General features: G+C 30.7%; 1 protein-coding gene across 16 annotated transcripts in view; it reads right to left on the bottom strand.

The window, feature by feature from the left end:
• Positions 1 to 447: 447 nt before the first annotated feature.
• Positions 448 to 16,415, bottom strand: part of LOC143065073 (uncharacterized) — a 76,112-nt gene continuing 60,144 nt past the window's right edge. For 13 of the 16 annotated variants that reach the window (XM_076238394.1, XM_076238393.1, XM_076238396.1 and 10 more), the window contains 8 exons: positions 13,432 to 13,583; positions 11,972 to 12,755; positions 9,967 to 10,035; positions 8,840 to 9,175; positions 8,271 to 8,303; positions 6,814 to 6,933; positions 2,930 to 4,722; positions 448 to 2,393 (listed from right to left, as the gene is read on the bottom strand). In XM_076238394.1, coding sequence (XP_076094509.1) covers positions 2,352 to 2,393; positions 2,930 to 4,722; positions 6,814 to 6,933; positions 8,271 to 8,303; positions 8,840 to 9,175; positions 9,967 to 10,035; positions 11,972 to 12,755; positions 13,432 to 13,583 — 3,329 coding nt within the window. In that variant the 3' untranslated portion in view covers positions 448 to 2,351. The remainder of the gene's footprint in view (positions 2,394 to 2,929; positions 4,723 to 6,813; positions 6,934 to 8,270; positions 8,304 to 8,839; positions 9,176 to 9,966; positions 10,036 to 11,971; positions 12,756 to 13,431; positions 13,584 to 16,415) is intronic. The other 3 variants (XM_076238401.1, XM_076238400.1, XM_076238403.1) reach the window with 3 other exon arrangements.

Genomic DNA, 16,415 nt, shown 5'->3' on the forward strand with positions numbered 1-16,415 from the left:
CTTAAACAAACCGAATGGTATTTTAAAAAAGGGGGTCCATGAACTTGTTTTCAAGTTAAATAAGTTTGAATGATAAAAGTCAGCCGAAAACTGAGTCTTTTTCCGATAAGTTATAGTTTGACGTCGCGAAAATAAGAATTTACTTAGCAACGTCATTATCTCCCCTGTAACTGTATTGTATGCCCTTAATGCCTCCTCTGCTATGGTAGGGGCATAAAAATAGAGGTTTTATTGAATTCTATAGATTAATCCTTTCATTTCAATAATTTAATAATAAGTTTTTAATTCACTTATTTGGTAAAAAAATGCAGTCCTCACACCACAGCAAATGGCTATATCAACCTTCTATAAACTCATGAAGTTATCCATTGGACTAATCTGTATTATAAGTTTCTTATCAAAGCAATGTTGCAGATAAGACAGTAGTGAATTAAATAATAAAACAAATTAAAATTTAATATAAATATTTTATTACTTTTGGCTTCTAAAGTAAAGCCATATTTTAACATAGTATAATATTAGGTGGGAATTTTATACTTTGTATAGTACAAATGACTAATAATTTGAATATGAATCTGAATAGACATACAAAATTTTTTCCTGTACAATTTTTTGGAATGGCTGTATTAGGAAATTTCTATTAAGAAAATTTCCAACCCAGATCTTCATTATTGCTTATTGACCATTTTGCATTAGTAAAAACTGTCAAATTGCTCCTGATTTTACCTACTTTTTATAATAGTACACAAGTAAGACAATCAAATTATCTATCTTTCTTTCAAGAATAGTTCAATATGTGAAATTTCACAACTATTTTGATCTAGGCACCTAAATATAAGAATTCAAAATTGGGTTTAATACAAAGTTAACTTTTGACTAATATTTAGTAACTAAAAAGTTGATATCTAATAGAACCGAAGTTAAAAAGAAAAAGATAGAAAGGATAACAAAATTGAAAGGGATACTTAATGCCACTCTATTTTAAGGAATGGACACTTATACAAGTGATATTTTTTTTCATTTGTAACAGCTACAAATACAAAATGGTCAAGAAGAAAATAAACTACTCTAAACACTTGTTCTGTTAAATACTGGAGTATTATTCTGTATAAAATATATACTATACAATTACATAAAAATATCAACAAGGTATCACAGGTATTAATGTATGTAAGTCTTTTATAATTTATAACTATGTACAATTATCAATGTCATTCATGCAAATAAAAACAGATACGGTTGGCATATTTACCCTTGTTGAACCCCATAGAATTTTTATTTGTGTGCGCTAATAATATTTCTATGTTATGAGTTCCAACCTTTATTCAACAAAACATTGCACATAAACAGCCTACTGGCCATGAAAACAAGAAGACAAATTATAGAAATTTATCAGTTATACAAATATTAAGGGACATATTTCCTCTAAAATGGTATTTTTTCTGCCATTGCCCCTAGTTGATTTCTTCTGATAAAAGCTCATAGGAATATTTAGCATCAACCTTTTGTCACATTCCCATTTACAAGGATAAACCATGTTTAAATAGTCTTATTATAAAAACATACTTGTAAACCTGGAGCTAACAAAAGCAACCTGGCTTTTGACCTAGACTCTTGTAGAGCAACATAAATTTGTAGATTGATATCAGTCTTTTATATTATTAAATTAGTTTATAAAGATGTATCACAGTTACTTGTTGTCCCCCATTTCCCCTTTTTAATACACATATACAAGTATAAATGCTTACAGTGTTAATAAAAATGATATGTTTCAAAAAGTAATGTTATCAAAATGTAGAAGAATATTAAATGCTTAAATTTTATTATATTTCAAAAAAAATTAAATATTCATTAGGTACTTTCAACTATCTTACTTGTATATCTATATAAGAAAACCTATAAAATATAAAAGATAATTTCCTATAAATTTCACTCTCTTAACAATAGACGCACACTTTTGGTAACTGCACATGTCAGTTTTGAATCTTTCACATTTGTCTTTCAGGTTCAAAATATTTGTGTTCCAATTGCTATAAAATCATTTTTGTAAATAATGATTTTTTTTTTAAATATCCAAAATGTAGAATATATTATATGGAATATAAAACCCTTTCATTTACATGGGTTAATAAGGCATCTTATCCTAATACTACTACTCTTCAAATCAACACCAATACATTCTGAATCTAAATGTCATTCAAATGCAGTCAGTTTATGAATGGCTGGCCAGTCTATCACATTTCTGACTTTGATTCAGCTGATCACACAAGGGACACAACTCTTGAAGAGAAGATTACTCTTGTGTTTCTTTATAGCACCATTGAAGTTTTGTTAATCATTTGTTTGATAATTCAAGGTATTCCTGAATGCCAGTGGGTTTTGTTAACAGGCACCTGCAAAAGAAAAAAAAAAAAAGAATTCAACTATAAAATAAACATATAGAAATGTGTGTGATGTATTTCTAATAACTTATATGCAAGTCTGCTCGGTAACAGTTTATCTAAGTCACAAAGTTGCACTATTAATGTCAGAGTATCTTGACCTCAAATACCCGGTTATACTTCAGCTATTACATTATTACTAAGCAACTGCTTATTTAATTCCAAGTTCTAAAATTGACCAAGAACCCACCTAGTATGTATTGTAAATAATTTGTCATTTCTCCTATATGTATCACACCAGGTATATTTTTAGACTTTTCTGTTAATCAATAATTCTAAGTTAAATGTTGTTCTTGGAAACCTATTCAAACTGATTTGTACTTATTTTTTTCTTTCCTTTCATACTATCATTTTAATTAACACACAAATAACATGCTCATTCCATTACATCCTTCAGCAGTTGTCCCATTAAATCATCAGTTGTCAGAATGAACTGAGACCAACTGAATTTTATTTCATTTAAAGTTTAAAATAAAATCACAACCCACCTTTTTCATTGCAGTTCTTCCACCAAAGTTTTTGATAGCTATCATTAATTCCTCTCGTGGGTCCAGTTTTGGTTCTATATATTTACGAGGTTTACTTTTCGACTTTGGTTTTGTTTGTTCGTTTGAGGAAGTAACCTCTACAATAGCTTTCCCATTTGGCAAGGCAGGGGCAACTGGAGGTGGAGGAGGAACAAATGTTTGTTTCACAGAAGTCGATTCAATAACTTGGTCTACATGATTTCCTATATCAACTGATATTTGTTTATGTGATGATTTGTCAGTTGATGAAGTAAGATTATTTTGTGATGACTGGTCCACCACGCTACTTTGCTGTTGTTGTGATGATAAAGCTTCCATACTTTGTTGCATCTGTTGTATCATTTGTTGCTGAAGTTGAATTTGTGACTGTAATTGTTGTTGAAATTGTTTAGTGGTTTCATCAGAAGGAATTGCCTGACTTGATGATAGTAATTTTTTGTTATCTTCTAGTTGTACCTTCCACATTGAGAATTGTTGTTGTAATTGTTTATATTGAGTGGCTAGTACTTCCTGATGATCTATACTTGTATCATGTTCAGCCTCTACACCAGAGTCATTTACAGACTTTTCCAAGTTGCTGTTTACTGAAGTTTTTCTCTCAGATGAATCACCTTCCTGTTTGGGAGAATTTGAATTCACAGAAAATACAATTTCTGTTCTTGAAACTACGATGTCATCTTTAACATTGTCTTCACTTTTATTGTCTTCTATGGAACTGTCTAAAGTTGCCCTAACAGCTGGGAGATTAATCATAGAAATTGATTTCTCTTCTAAAACATGTTCCATTTCTCCTTCAGAATTTGGAGAAAAGCTAAGTTCAGAACATTTTGTTTTCACTTCCCCCTTATGTCCCCTTACAGAACCTGCTTCAGTGATGATAAAGCCATCATCCATTTCCAGATTATGTCCCTTAGTTGGAGTTATAAACACATTATCATTGTTTATGGCAAAATTAGATTTGATTTCATCTAGTGTTGCAACAGTGTGACGTTTATCTGGAGTACTTTGATATGTTGGTTTAGGTTTTGGTTGAATCTTTTTCTTTTTTCTCATTAATGAGAAATCTACCTTACTCAGGTCATCAAATGTCAAAACAAACTCTTCCTTTGGTTTTGGTTTTTCTGGTTCTTTAGGAATAACTTTTTCTTCTTGTATGATTTGAGGAGCTTTTGCAACTTCCTGTATTTTCTCTTGTTTTGTTTGTAATTCTTCTATTTTGATCTCTGGTTTCTCCATTTTGACCTCTGGTTTCTTTTCGGTTACATATGAAACTTCTGTATGTATCTTTTCAACTTCTGCTTCAGCAGTTTCTGGTTCTGAAAATGGATAAATGATTTCAAATGTTTCTGTTATAACAACCTCTTCCTCTTCCTCTTCCTCCTCTTCATGCTGAACCTCTTTGCTTTCTTCCTTAAATTCTACCTCATCAGGAGCTTCCATTCCAGACTGGAATTCTGGGGGAACAGTGTTTATTTTGAAATCATAAGTAATTTCAGCAACTTCTCTGTCTGAATTTCGAATATTTTGGATTTGTTCCTTTTCACTTTGATTTGATTCTGTCTGCTGAATATTTTCCATTTCATCTGAATCTTCCCCATTATCTTTAGAGAAAATATACACAGCATCATCAGCAATGGCCTCATTTGAAATAACATTGTCATCAAAATCATCTACAGCCTTCTTGCTACCATCGACAGTCATTTCCGTCATTTTCTCCACAAACTGTGCCATCTCTGTTTTATATTCAGGTGTTTCTAAAAGAAAAGAAATAATAGTGTGATGAGTGTTTGTTCATAACATAAAATTCTATTCTAAGCTGTTAAATCTGAATTCAAGACCAACAGATTAAAAGGCTAAATAATTAAACATAAAATTATTTCGGCAATAATTATTTTTAAGGTGAGATGATATTGTGTCTTTTTATTCATTATTTTTTCACAGTATATAAAATTATCTTCTTTAAAAATTATCAAATGAAAACGGAAGACCCTAATTCAGTTCCAGAGAAAATCTAGAAGTCACTGTATTTACACTCTGATAAGTATTTTATCAGTATTTTCAGGGACTGTTAAAGATAGGTCAATAATTCCTTTGTAGGCTTAATTCATTAAATTGAAAGCATTCAATATCAAAAAGCACTTCAAACCAAAACATTAAAAAATACCTTTACTGCAAAAGAAACTCTTTTGCTCAAGACTGGCTGTGATAAAGCTAAAAATGCATGCTATGGTACACAATTTTACCTTACTTTTCATGCCATGCTTTTACAATAAAAGTTCTGACTAGTCTTTTTATATAACTACTGAAGTTATCTTTAATACTTTTTTCCCTTCACCACAAATTTGTTCTTATGTAAAAACAAGATTGAAAAGACTCTGATTTTAATATTTCAGTTTTGTGTAAATATATCTGTTATTTGTACAATTGATGGCTAATTGCAGGATAATGCTAATTATGTGTCTTCTCTAAAAGTAACTACTTCAAGTCAACTTAACATAGGTCAATATAGCATGAAATCAAGGTCATAATGATCTACTATCAAATATGCATCCTTATAAAAGTTAAGATGGTTCTTATTCTTACAGTTGACAGTAAGTTCATTTGATATAAACTTAAGTCAATCAAATGTATAATGTAGGTCACAGTGACCTACTTGTGCTTGAATGCTTACCTCCACTCCAAAAAACATATCTACACAATTTTTTATCACACTTTAGTTACTGAGAAATGAGATTTTGTTACTGTGTTATGAACTCAGTTGTAAAGTGTGAAAGGCATAGTCACACAAGTTAAGTTGATTCTACCACTTATACCAGAAATGACGTAAATATGATGTCAGACACAAACTGAATCAAAGACAATCAAAATGATCAAGCATAAACTACGGATTTTGCTAGGATGATGACCTATTCCAAAAAGTGTCTTAGATAATATGATTATTATGATTACTTAGATAAACACTTTATTTTGTGTTGGAGATTGGTTAATTCTGACTTCATAAAAAAGTGATCAACTTTGTAATTATTAAGAATGAAAATTCTGAGAATAATATTGCTTTTATTTAAAGTAAAATTTAAAGAAAGTTATTTTTAAACATTTCTTGGGCTTTTGTGAAAAAAGAGAGTTTAAACTGCAGTACTGTAAAGACAAAGCATTGTATGAGCAATGAAAAAGAAACCTCTCTATAATAAATGTTACATATTCAAGACAATATCAACATTATTTTTGAACAGAAAGAATAGTGTGTTAATGTGTTACAAACATGATTAGAATATAGAGATGGTGTCCTTGTACTAATTTCATCTTCCTTGTTCAGGTATTGGATAGATGATCTGATAAACTAAAAGGACATCTTCATACAGAATTCCTGCTTGTTTTAGCATAAACAGTAATCTTATCTATTTAGTGTGTTCTTCCTTTAATTCTTGTATTTCAAAATCTAAGGATTGGTAGATTACTAAATTCATTTCAGTTAAACTTTCTTTTTGTCATTTCAGTTTGTAACAATACTTTTACAAATGGTGAAACTTAACAGTATGAAAATATCTACATAATCGCACTGAATAATGTCAATAATTCTTTTCAAACTTATTTTGAGGAAAAATCTTACATAAAATGCAATCTGTAAAAATGTTTTTAAACTTTCACCCCTACAGACAAGAAACCTTTGTAAATCAATCTCTGTTGATAAAATTAGCACAAGGACACCATTCTTTGCTGAAGTTAAAAATGCCCTTCCAATGCAAGCCAGACAAATTAAAAAAAAAAAGAAAGAGATAAAGTTTCTTGTGTTAGCAGTGATGAGGCACTATTATGAGATGGTCACACATGGTATCCCATAATACCTTGTTCTGCCCGCATCACTTCCTCTTGGCAAACAGCTATTGTTCGTTCAAAATCCATGCTAACATCGTCAACGGTATTAACAGAACTGATACTGGTATGACTCTCAGCTCGGCTATGCACTGTTGGGACAAGGTAAAATAGAGGATACACATGGATTACACAAGCTTAGAACATGCATGCAATCTCAAGATCTGTGCATTTTAGATGTAACAAGAACTAATTCACGATTAAGATATAGTTTTACGATGTTGTTTTTTATTGCCTCTTTATATATCTTTTTTTTTCTAATAAAATTCAAAAGAAACCATGTATTAATATTTCATAATTTGTTACAACTTTAAAATTTTAATAATTTTTAATTCTAAAATTTAGTCATATGTAGGCCAAAAATAATCTACAGAGTGTCAGTTCAAGATAGTGCCCAGATCTTGATTGAATTAGAACAAAGACACGAAGGTTCAACACAAGACAAATATATAAATAAATATTTTATAAGTTCTGTATACAGATATATGATTTTAAAAATTTAATTTGTATTCCTCATTAAGTTTTTCTTTTTCTTTCTCAGAATAACTGAAATATACTTTAATCTATAAATGGAGGTACCTATCCAATCAAAGCTTTAATCATTTTTTACTTTCTAATCTATTCAAATTAAGGAGTGCAGCATTAAATCATTGATCTTTTTTTTAAGCAAGTCAAAAAAACTTCATGAACAGATGTGTTTGAAAATATTCTGATCTTCTAAATATATATGTGTTTGAATTTCAACTTAAGACGTGTAATCCGAAAGATAAAAAAGTTATATAATAATTTAGTAAATTGTAAAAAAAAAAAGTCTTTAATCTAGGTGCATGTAACTTGAGATCAACATTAATTTTAAGCATAAGGGGTTCAATTTTTGGCAATATCATGCAAATAAATTAAAATGTGCTAATAAAATGTGCAGTTAAAACAGAAATAAGGCTGAGTTTTAACATCTAAGGCATAAAGTAAAGCTTAAATATTAAGTAATCATGAAATGCATTTTTTTTATGAGAATAAAGGCAATTTATAAGCAGAAAAAAACAGTAAAGAAAGTTATTGAGTTAGTAAGAGATGATCGTCAATAGGCCTGAGAATTTAGGTTCCATTCTAACAGCTGGCAATTTTTATATTTCAGAGATTGGTATCTTCAAATATCAATTTTCTTTATCATAATTATTTAGTTTGATGGAAAATTTTCACCAAAAAAAATAATTTACTTCTCAATAAAACTTCTTAATAATTTCTGGGTTTATTTTAAAGGTTCATTATTTAATGCAGTTAAAATTTATATGTATTGACAGTGCTGCCAATTTTTGGGTTTCAAGCAACCGATTTATGAATAGGTAGTACAGAAAACAGAAAAAGGTTGCAATTTACTAATGCTTTCAAATGTGCAACACACACATGATGATCACAACAATAATCCTACCATTATCTTCCCAGTATATTAAACTGTCCAATCCTTCACATAAAAATAGTATAAGAAATGTTGATACCATACATGAAATATTGTGTTGTAAGGGGAATAACTCTAATTTATCAACAATCAGTACAGATATTAAGAATATCAATATAAGTATAAGCTGGCAAGAGCAAACCAGTATGCCTTAACCTACAGTAGAAGGTGCTTTAAAAATCAAACCTTGCTCTTATAATTGCTTTCTTCTTTTTAAATGCCATTTATGGTTTGATTTCTTTATTAACTCATACATAAAGGTACCTGGTTTTCTAAATCAACGTGAAAATGGTTATGTTAGTGTTTGCAGAGGACGATTACAATTATATGGTTTTGACTATAGGTGTGATGCATATTAATACTAAATATTCCTTTCTATAGGTAGGACGGTTATAACTATTGGTATATTGTATGGTTTATAGATGGGATGGTTACAGCTACATGACCTAGGCTATAGATGGTACGGTTACAGCTACATGGCCTATAGATGGGATGGTTATAACTACATGGTCTGGACAGACAAGCAGTAATTAAATACTTACTACTGACAGGAGAATCTGTAGAACTTCTGGTGCTTACTGGACCATACGAGTTACTGTCATCGCTCGTCTCCACACCAACATCCACAGTGTCCACACGACCATTTATTATCATGTTATAATCCACAGGTTCAGAATCATCTGGAGGGGGTTCTAAAGGTGGAGGCGGAGCTATGAAAGCACATGGTCTTGGTAGATGGGATGTTGAATCCACATCAATGTCCTCGCTGTGGATGGAAGAATTTTCCACCATCATCATTCCCTCACCGCTCGTATCTTGGTCATCCAAATCCTGGTCCAAGCTATCGAGGACTGCATTTATTGCAACATCGTCGTCTTCTAAAAGTATATATATACCAGTCAGTCAGTTTTAATGATTTTGGAGCAAATAATTGTTATTGTTTAACTAATTTTATAACTGGAGTCAACAAATAATGTACAGTAAAGTATTGTTGTTTTTATGATTATATCAAACCAGTATGATTGGCAGTAACAATTATCCTTCATTTGATGAATGGCTATTATTTATTTTGAATTTATTGAACCATAAATTTTTTTATTTGCCTACTGAAATAGCATGCTTGAGTGTGTTTATATTACTTGTAATAATTTGATCATCAGACATTCCTGCCACTACACACAATAGTATACTTTTATTATATATATACTAATCTAGGTCATTCTTTTAATGATAATCTAAATATCATATATCTACATAGGAATACATATTAAAGCAGGAAATCTTTCAAATTTTGTAAAGCATAGAAAGGGATATGTCCCTTGGTAAAGCCTCCTTAGACTTCATGTAAATATTAACATTGTTAACGTCATTAACATATCAAATAACCCAGGCATACATACATGTATGTCCAGCTTCTCTCTGTGTTAAAAGTATTATAATCATTCTGAGCCTCACACCATTCTGTTATATAAATTATTATAATTCATGCAGTACGTTTTGTAATCTTCCATATCTATCCGTCCTCTTACATCTAAACAACTCATGATGTTCATTTTTCTACTAGTGTAAATTTTTTTCAAGAAGAAAAAATAAAAACACAATTATCTAAGAATAATTTACAATCTGGTTTACCGAAATAAAAATTATTTGGTAAACTGGTGCTACTTACTTTTCTTTGTTTTTGGAGCAGGTGCAGTGGAGGAAATAGAGGTTTTTACAGGAGGCTGAGGTGGAGGACCTAAAGATGGAAATGATTGGAAAATCACAGCAAACACTACAAGCTCTGTATTTTTGACTAGCATTACTAACAGCTTAGCATGGAGTGCATGATTCTCACTGAACATATATTTTAAGTAGATTTGTAACCGCAAATTTTGACAAGCACCAAAAAGAAACAGTATGTTAATTTATTTTTTATAGTTATGGAATCAGAAAATTAATGTATAAGCAGTGAGAATCACAAGGTACTGTAACAGTGTTTTCCCTAGATGGTTTATGTATGTTAGGCTCAAGTGCATTAATTTAGACCCTAGACCTCAAAATTCCTGACCTAATCCCCCATTCTTCAACCTTAAACACATGCTAGGGAAAACACTGTTTTATTTATATGCAAGTCTATCATCATGATCATTCATGTTTTTTTTTTAACCATTATACATTTTTAACAAACTTTTCAGAATGAAATACTAATCATATACTGCAATGATTTTGCTTTGTATTTATACCATAAATACTTTCAAATGATCTTTAATCATTTTTAATATGAACGCAAAAAGTCATGTAGTGACATGAATGATAGACTTGGTTACACAAACTCTGTTTAAGTCAAAATAACACTCTGTGTACTACTAAACCATAATGTAAAGGTGGTATGATAAGAGTTTTATTTGGCATTGAAATAGAAAAAACAGTAAAATTCTTTGGTCTTTCAAATTTTGTCCCTTATATTCTCACATGCATTGAATGGACATCAATTTGGTGCAGAAAAGTCATGTGTAATGTCATTCTTTTTGTAAAGATATAATTCATGTTGCAAGATTTATTAATTTTTTTAGTTCCTTCAAGCAAGGGTGCAAAACATGGTCTTATCATACCTTCTTTACTTAAGACCAACACACATGGAAATAAAAACTTTAATCATGTGAACTAGAGCACTGCATTTAGATGCAGCATGATATGAAGTATTTTGAAACACCACCACTCCCAACATTAGTTAGTTAAACTCAGTTGAATGTGTACAATGGACAATGTCTTATAATTGGAGAGAAAAATAAACAGAATAATGTTTCATGAAGATGAAAGTTAATGTTAAAAAACAAATACAGTGTATCACCAAAAATATAAAACAAAGATTAATAAGTTATATTAAAAATTCAATTTATTAATGTGAAAACAAAAATTATTTTATTAGTACAATGCGTTTTGTAGAAATGGCTCCAAGTGTGCCAGTATGATACATTTTCTCACAAAAATCCAAATTCCTAATGATTGTTTTCTTATTGGTCAATATATGTAATTCTTCAAATCAAACAAATAATTTCTGATATTATAATTTGGAACCTACACCCTAGCTATAGCCATGATAGCCCTAACTAGATAACATTTGATTACGGGGTTTTATAAGATGATAAATGCAACCCTGTGTGTCTGTCACTTTTTCTTGTCAAAATAGATATTGTTTCTGTGTATATACGTCTCTGGTATTCTCCAGTCAGGGTAAAAATTTATGAATCAAATGTGCCTGTAGACAAATTCAAAAATGATTTTTGTGTAGAAAATTTTGTGGTTTGTGGAGATGTACATGTAGCAATGATTAAATGATAAATGACAATACAATGCTATTCTATTGAATATTGTTGTTACTATCACCTGATCAAGCAATCAGGATGACAAAGATGAGGTTTTTGCTGATGCACAGTAAATGCAGAAATTTTTAGTGCATTTATCATTGCAAAATTTTGTTGAACAATAAACATGAATGCAAAATTAATCATTGCAATTTAAAAAAAAATACTATACAAATAATGATATCAAAATTAGAAATGACAGTTTTCATCCCAACTGCAATTTTGCAATAATAAAATACATGACTAAATTTTTGAATTTACTGTATTTTCTACATAAAGGGAAACAACTCTAGCAACTATTCAACCACACAAAGACATGATTTTTACCAGGTGGTGGAGGGGGTGCCTTTTTCTTTTTGCCCGTTCTATCCAGAGAACTAGACCTAGGTGTTGATGATGACACAGCCTTTTTCTTTGTTCTTTCTAATGGTAAAGTTTGACTTGAACCTATTTCACCATCAATGTCTTTTCTCCTTGACGACGAAGGAGATGTATCTCTGATACCACTATCACCATTTAACAGACCACCACTGTCTAAAGATGTTGTATCTACATTTATTTCTCCTTCTAAATGTTCATCAATTCGTGGACCATCAGGTGATTCAGCGCCACTTAATGTTAATTCATGATATCCACTTGAATCAGAACTATTCCGTGAGTGGTATTTGTTTGAAATATTTTCAGTTCGTTGTCTAATTTCACTGATTTCCTGTTTTGATTTGACATGTTTTTCCATTTTTTGTTTTTCCACACTAACTTCCACTTGAACAGTATTTTGAACACTTTGAGCTTGTGGAGGTGGTGGCGCCCTCCTCTTTTTACGAGGAGGAGCAACAACTTTGTCACTTTCTGCCTTTAATGCAGTCATTGATTTAGACTTTGAACTAGCATTTTGACTGTTATTTAATCCTGATAGATCTAATGGTGGCACTGTCATTTTGGCATCTGAAATTTTGTCTAAATTTGAAGTAGATACTGCATACATTGTTTTTGGTCTAGCACCTGGATTTCTATTGGACTGTTCTGACGGAGTATCCTGGGATGTGGACCGTATAGGTCTTTCTCTGCTAGGAGCTGGTGGCTCCACATATGCATCTCTTTGAACACTTTGCTGAAATGGAAATATCAAAACAATAAATAACAGACAACTCATCAAACTGTCTTATGTACATTTTGCAAATTTTTTCCTTAACACGGCATATTCTTACAAGTTAACAAGTTTCAGATTCTAATATCATAAATCCCTTATCCCAATTATGCAATTTGTCAATAAACAAAATATTAATGAACATGGTGAAGATAGATTCTGTCACACAAATGATACATCAATTTAGCCATTATAACAACTGATAGACAGGTAAACAGATTTTCAATTAATCATTATAAAAATAAGGCTTTTGTTAAGTTAAAAATTAGGATCAATCTGGAATCTCTAATTGTAATTTTTGCTGGCTTTAGTCCATAAACTGCAGCTGTTAACATGGGCCAAACTACCATTGTATATAAATTTCCTCATCTTGTTTAAAGCTACAATTTTGAATAAATATATATAAATGGAAAATAAGAAACCAGTGTCCTATGATTAGACTAACATCCCAACATTTCAAGAATGTACCAACATGATAAATTTCATCAGTATGAAACAGTCCATCAATCTGAACAGCCCTGTAAGCCATTGATAAAAAAAGTTTGTACTAGGGTCTAAACTACTGGAAAATCATTATATAATATACAATGCCTTAGAATCCATGAACCAGGAGAAATACTTTCGTAACTTACTGACTTACCACAGAAAACTTTTTACTGTTGTCTTTTTTAAGAAAGGAGAAGAAACCTTTCTTTTTCTTTGTCTCTCCAGCTGAAGGCATGTAAGAAAGGTTTTGTTCTGTTCTCTGATTTCCAGACAGGTTTGGCATAGACATGGCACTATTTACAGTTCCTGTAAAAGATTAACAAATTACATTATACTTGATTATATGTACAAACTTCAGATAAACTGAGAAAAATAAAATATAAATTTTGTCCCTTTGAGTTTTACCCTTTTTTACCTGCCCTTATTCTGTCAGTCTGTCATTTTATTTCTCATTAATTCTGTACATCAGTGAACCGTTCTAATCCAGGCCTTACAAGTTGTTTTCAAAGTTTTATTAAACTATTAGAGAATTAGAAAAACTTATACCAGCAGTAAGCATGGAGGGGAAAGCATACAATTTTCTATTTCAAGTCATTCTTTAAAGCTTTGAGATTTCATTATGTCCTAGTTTTTCTAAACACACCATTTAATCTTTTCATTTCTGTATATACTATTTCTTTAGAAAAATATAAAAAGATTTTTAGAGAGAAGAGGTTTATACAGTAGAGCAAATATTTAATACCCAACCAACCAAAACACAATTATCACAGGATCAAAATACAGTATATATTTTATATCTCCATAGAGGTACTTAATCATCTTATGATAGTATCTTATTTTTTCAATTGCGTTCTTAAATTCAGTGTTTACATCAGGACTGACACAAATGACATTTTCCACTAACCAGGACTAAGGATAAACAACCTACAACATTTTACATGATATTCAGCACAAACTGTCCTTAACCAGAAAAATAGAAGTTGGAAATAAAATCTGTGATCCATCAAAATCTTACGAGTCTCTTTAACAGTATAAGAGCCTTTCACAGGGTCACATTTAATATAATGGGGAAAAAAGAGTGTCTACCTTTGGTTTACAGAAGGAAGCCCAAAATTACAAGCTTGGGATTGAGGTTTATTAGGTTATAAAGATTTACTGTCTTAAAAACTGAAATATTTTCCCCTTGTGACTCAGAGAAAATTGATGATTCTGTTTTGGAAACTACAAACATCTAAATGCTAAGCCAAACCAAAAACCAGTAATGATTCATTGAAATTTCCACGTCCTAAATGTCGCAATGTAGAGTGCTCTAATTCTGAACCAGCTCAAAATAGTATACATTGTCCTGACCAGTATACTTGACCATGAATTAATCAGATTAAAAGTGCACCTTAGTACCTTTTCAATGCATATCTATTTAATATTATACTTACTTACCAGTGAAAATGTAATTTATAAACCTTCCTCTGTGAAAGTCTATTTAAAAGTGTCAGTACATACTTCAATCAAATCAGAATTGTCATGCATGATAAATTTGAAGTCTTCAGTCGCTGACAATTAAACTACTTATTTAAAGTAAGCAAAATTGTATTCTAAAATTTCACATTCATGCCCTTATTATAATAAACAGTGATAATTTTGTTTTGGATAATTATAGACTTCCAAAATCTATATGCACTATGAAAATATTTTTGTGAATGGGAAGGGTTAATCATATATTTGAATAAGGTAGCAGGATACCCGAGTAAGGCAAAAAAATATATAATGATGTCCTAAGGATGCTATTCTAAATGTTTATTTCTTAGACATAAACTGAAAATGACATTTTTAGGGAAGTACTGAATGCAATCTTAATTGGTCTTTCTTAATGTATTTCAGTTGTTAATAATTATCTTGGTGACATTGTAATTTTGTTAATCAAGTATAATGCAAAAAACAATAGCTGACTATTGTTTTGTCACCTAATTTCTTATCAGAGGTTTGTACATATTGAAAATCGAAACAGACAAAATGGACTCAGTTTTAGATCAGCTTTAAAAGTGCCCCATAATTTTAATTTTATGAAAAGTAAATAAAAATTTGGGTTTGAGTTGTAATGGGAGTCTATCATATAAATGTATTTTTTTCTTTCTTCAAAAAATAACTTTTCAACATTTTATTTCCTGGGAAAAAAGCTAGCCGTATTTGTTTGCAACACTTTGAAAAGAGGGGCGAAAGATACCAAAGGGTCATTCAAACTAGTAGATCGAAAAATTAACTGACAACACTGTGCCTAAAAAAAGTAAATGACAAACAGACAAACAATAGTACACAAGACACAACATAGAAAACACAAAGCCCACCAAAAATGGATGGTGATTTCAGGTGATCCTAAAGGGTAAGCAGATCCTGTTCCAAATGTGGCACAAGTCGTGTTGCTGATGTAATTTCAGACTGGTGAAATAGTCTAATTTGGTAGGTCACATTCATGGAAGGGAACGGGATTGTAGTTATGACAGTAAGAACATATCCAATATTATCTGTAAAACAGATATGTCGTAACAACGGTGAACCACCTCGTGATGGCGTTCATAAAATTTACAAAGGGATGATTTCAACTTCACCATTTGGAACCCTTGAAGGGATTCACAAATGGACCTGATATATACTTGAGACAGTATAAGTTAAATATTTATTGACACGATTAGGGTAGGTGATTTTTAAATGTGTTGTTTCATCCATATAGGCTCTCAGTAAGGGCAAACAGAATTATTTTTTTTTTCTTTTTTATCATTACTTTTGTTTTTGTTTCAATGCAAATTAACTTTCCTACTAGTAAATTGCATGCATGATCTTCTCAAGACAACCTTATAGTTAAAAAAAATCTGTAAAGTCTCAGGAACCCTTGACAAGGCCTCAACACTAATCAACTAGTAGATATAGTTAGTGACAAATTATTAGTTTTGTCCTCTGATTTTTAGAATGAATGGGATTTTTACTAAGAAGGACAAGTGATTATAAATCAAGCAACTTATATCAGTATAATTTGTGAAGAACATGATATTTGATATCTAATATTGTTAAAAATGTCTTTAGTTCAAAGATTGGGTTTATTGACTTATGCTATTTTTAAAGTTCAAAATCTTAGTATATCTTTAG

The sequence above is a fragment of the Mytilus galloprovincialis genome, chromosome 2 (genome assembly GCF_965363235.1).
Source record: "Mytilus galloprovincialis chromosome 2, xbMytGall1.hap1.1, whole genome shotgun sequence".
Lineage (NCBI taxonomy): Eukaryota > Metazoa > Mollusca > Bivalvia > Mytilida > Mytilidae > Mytilus > Mytilus galloprovincialis.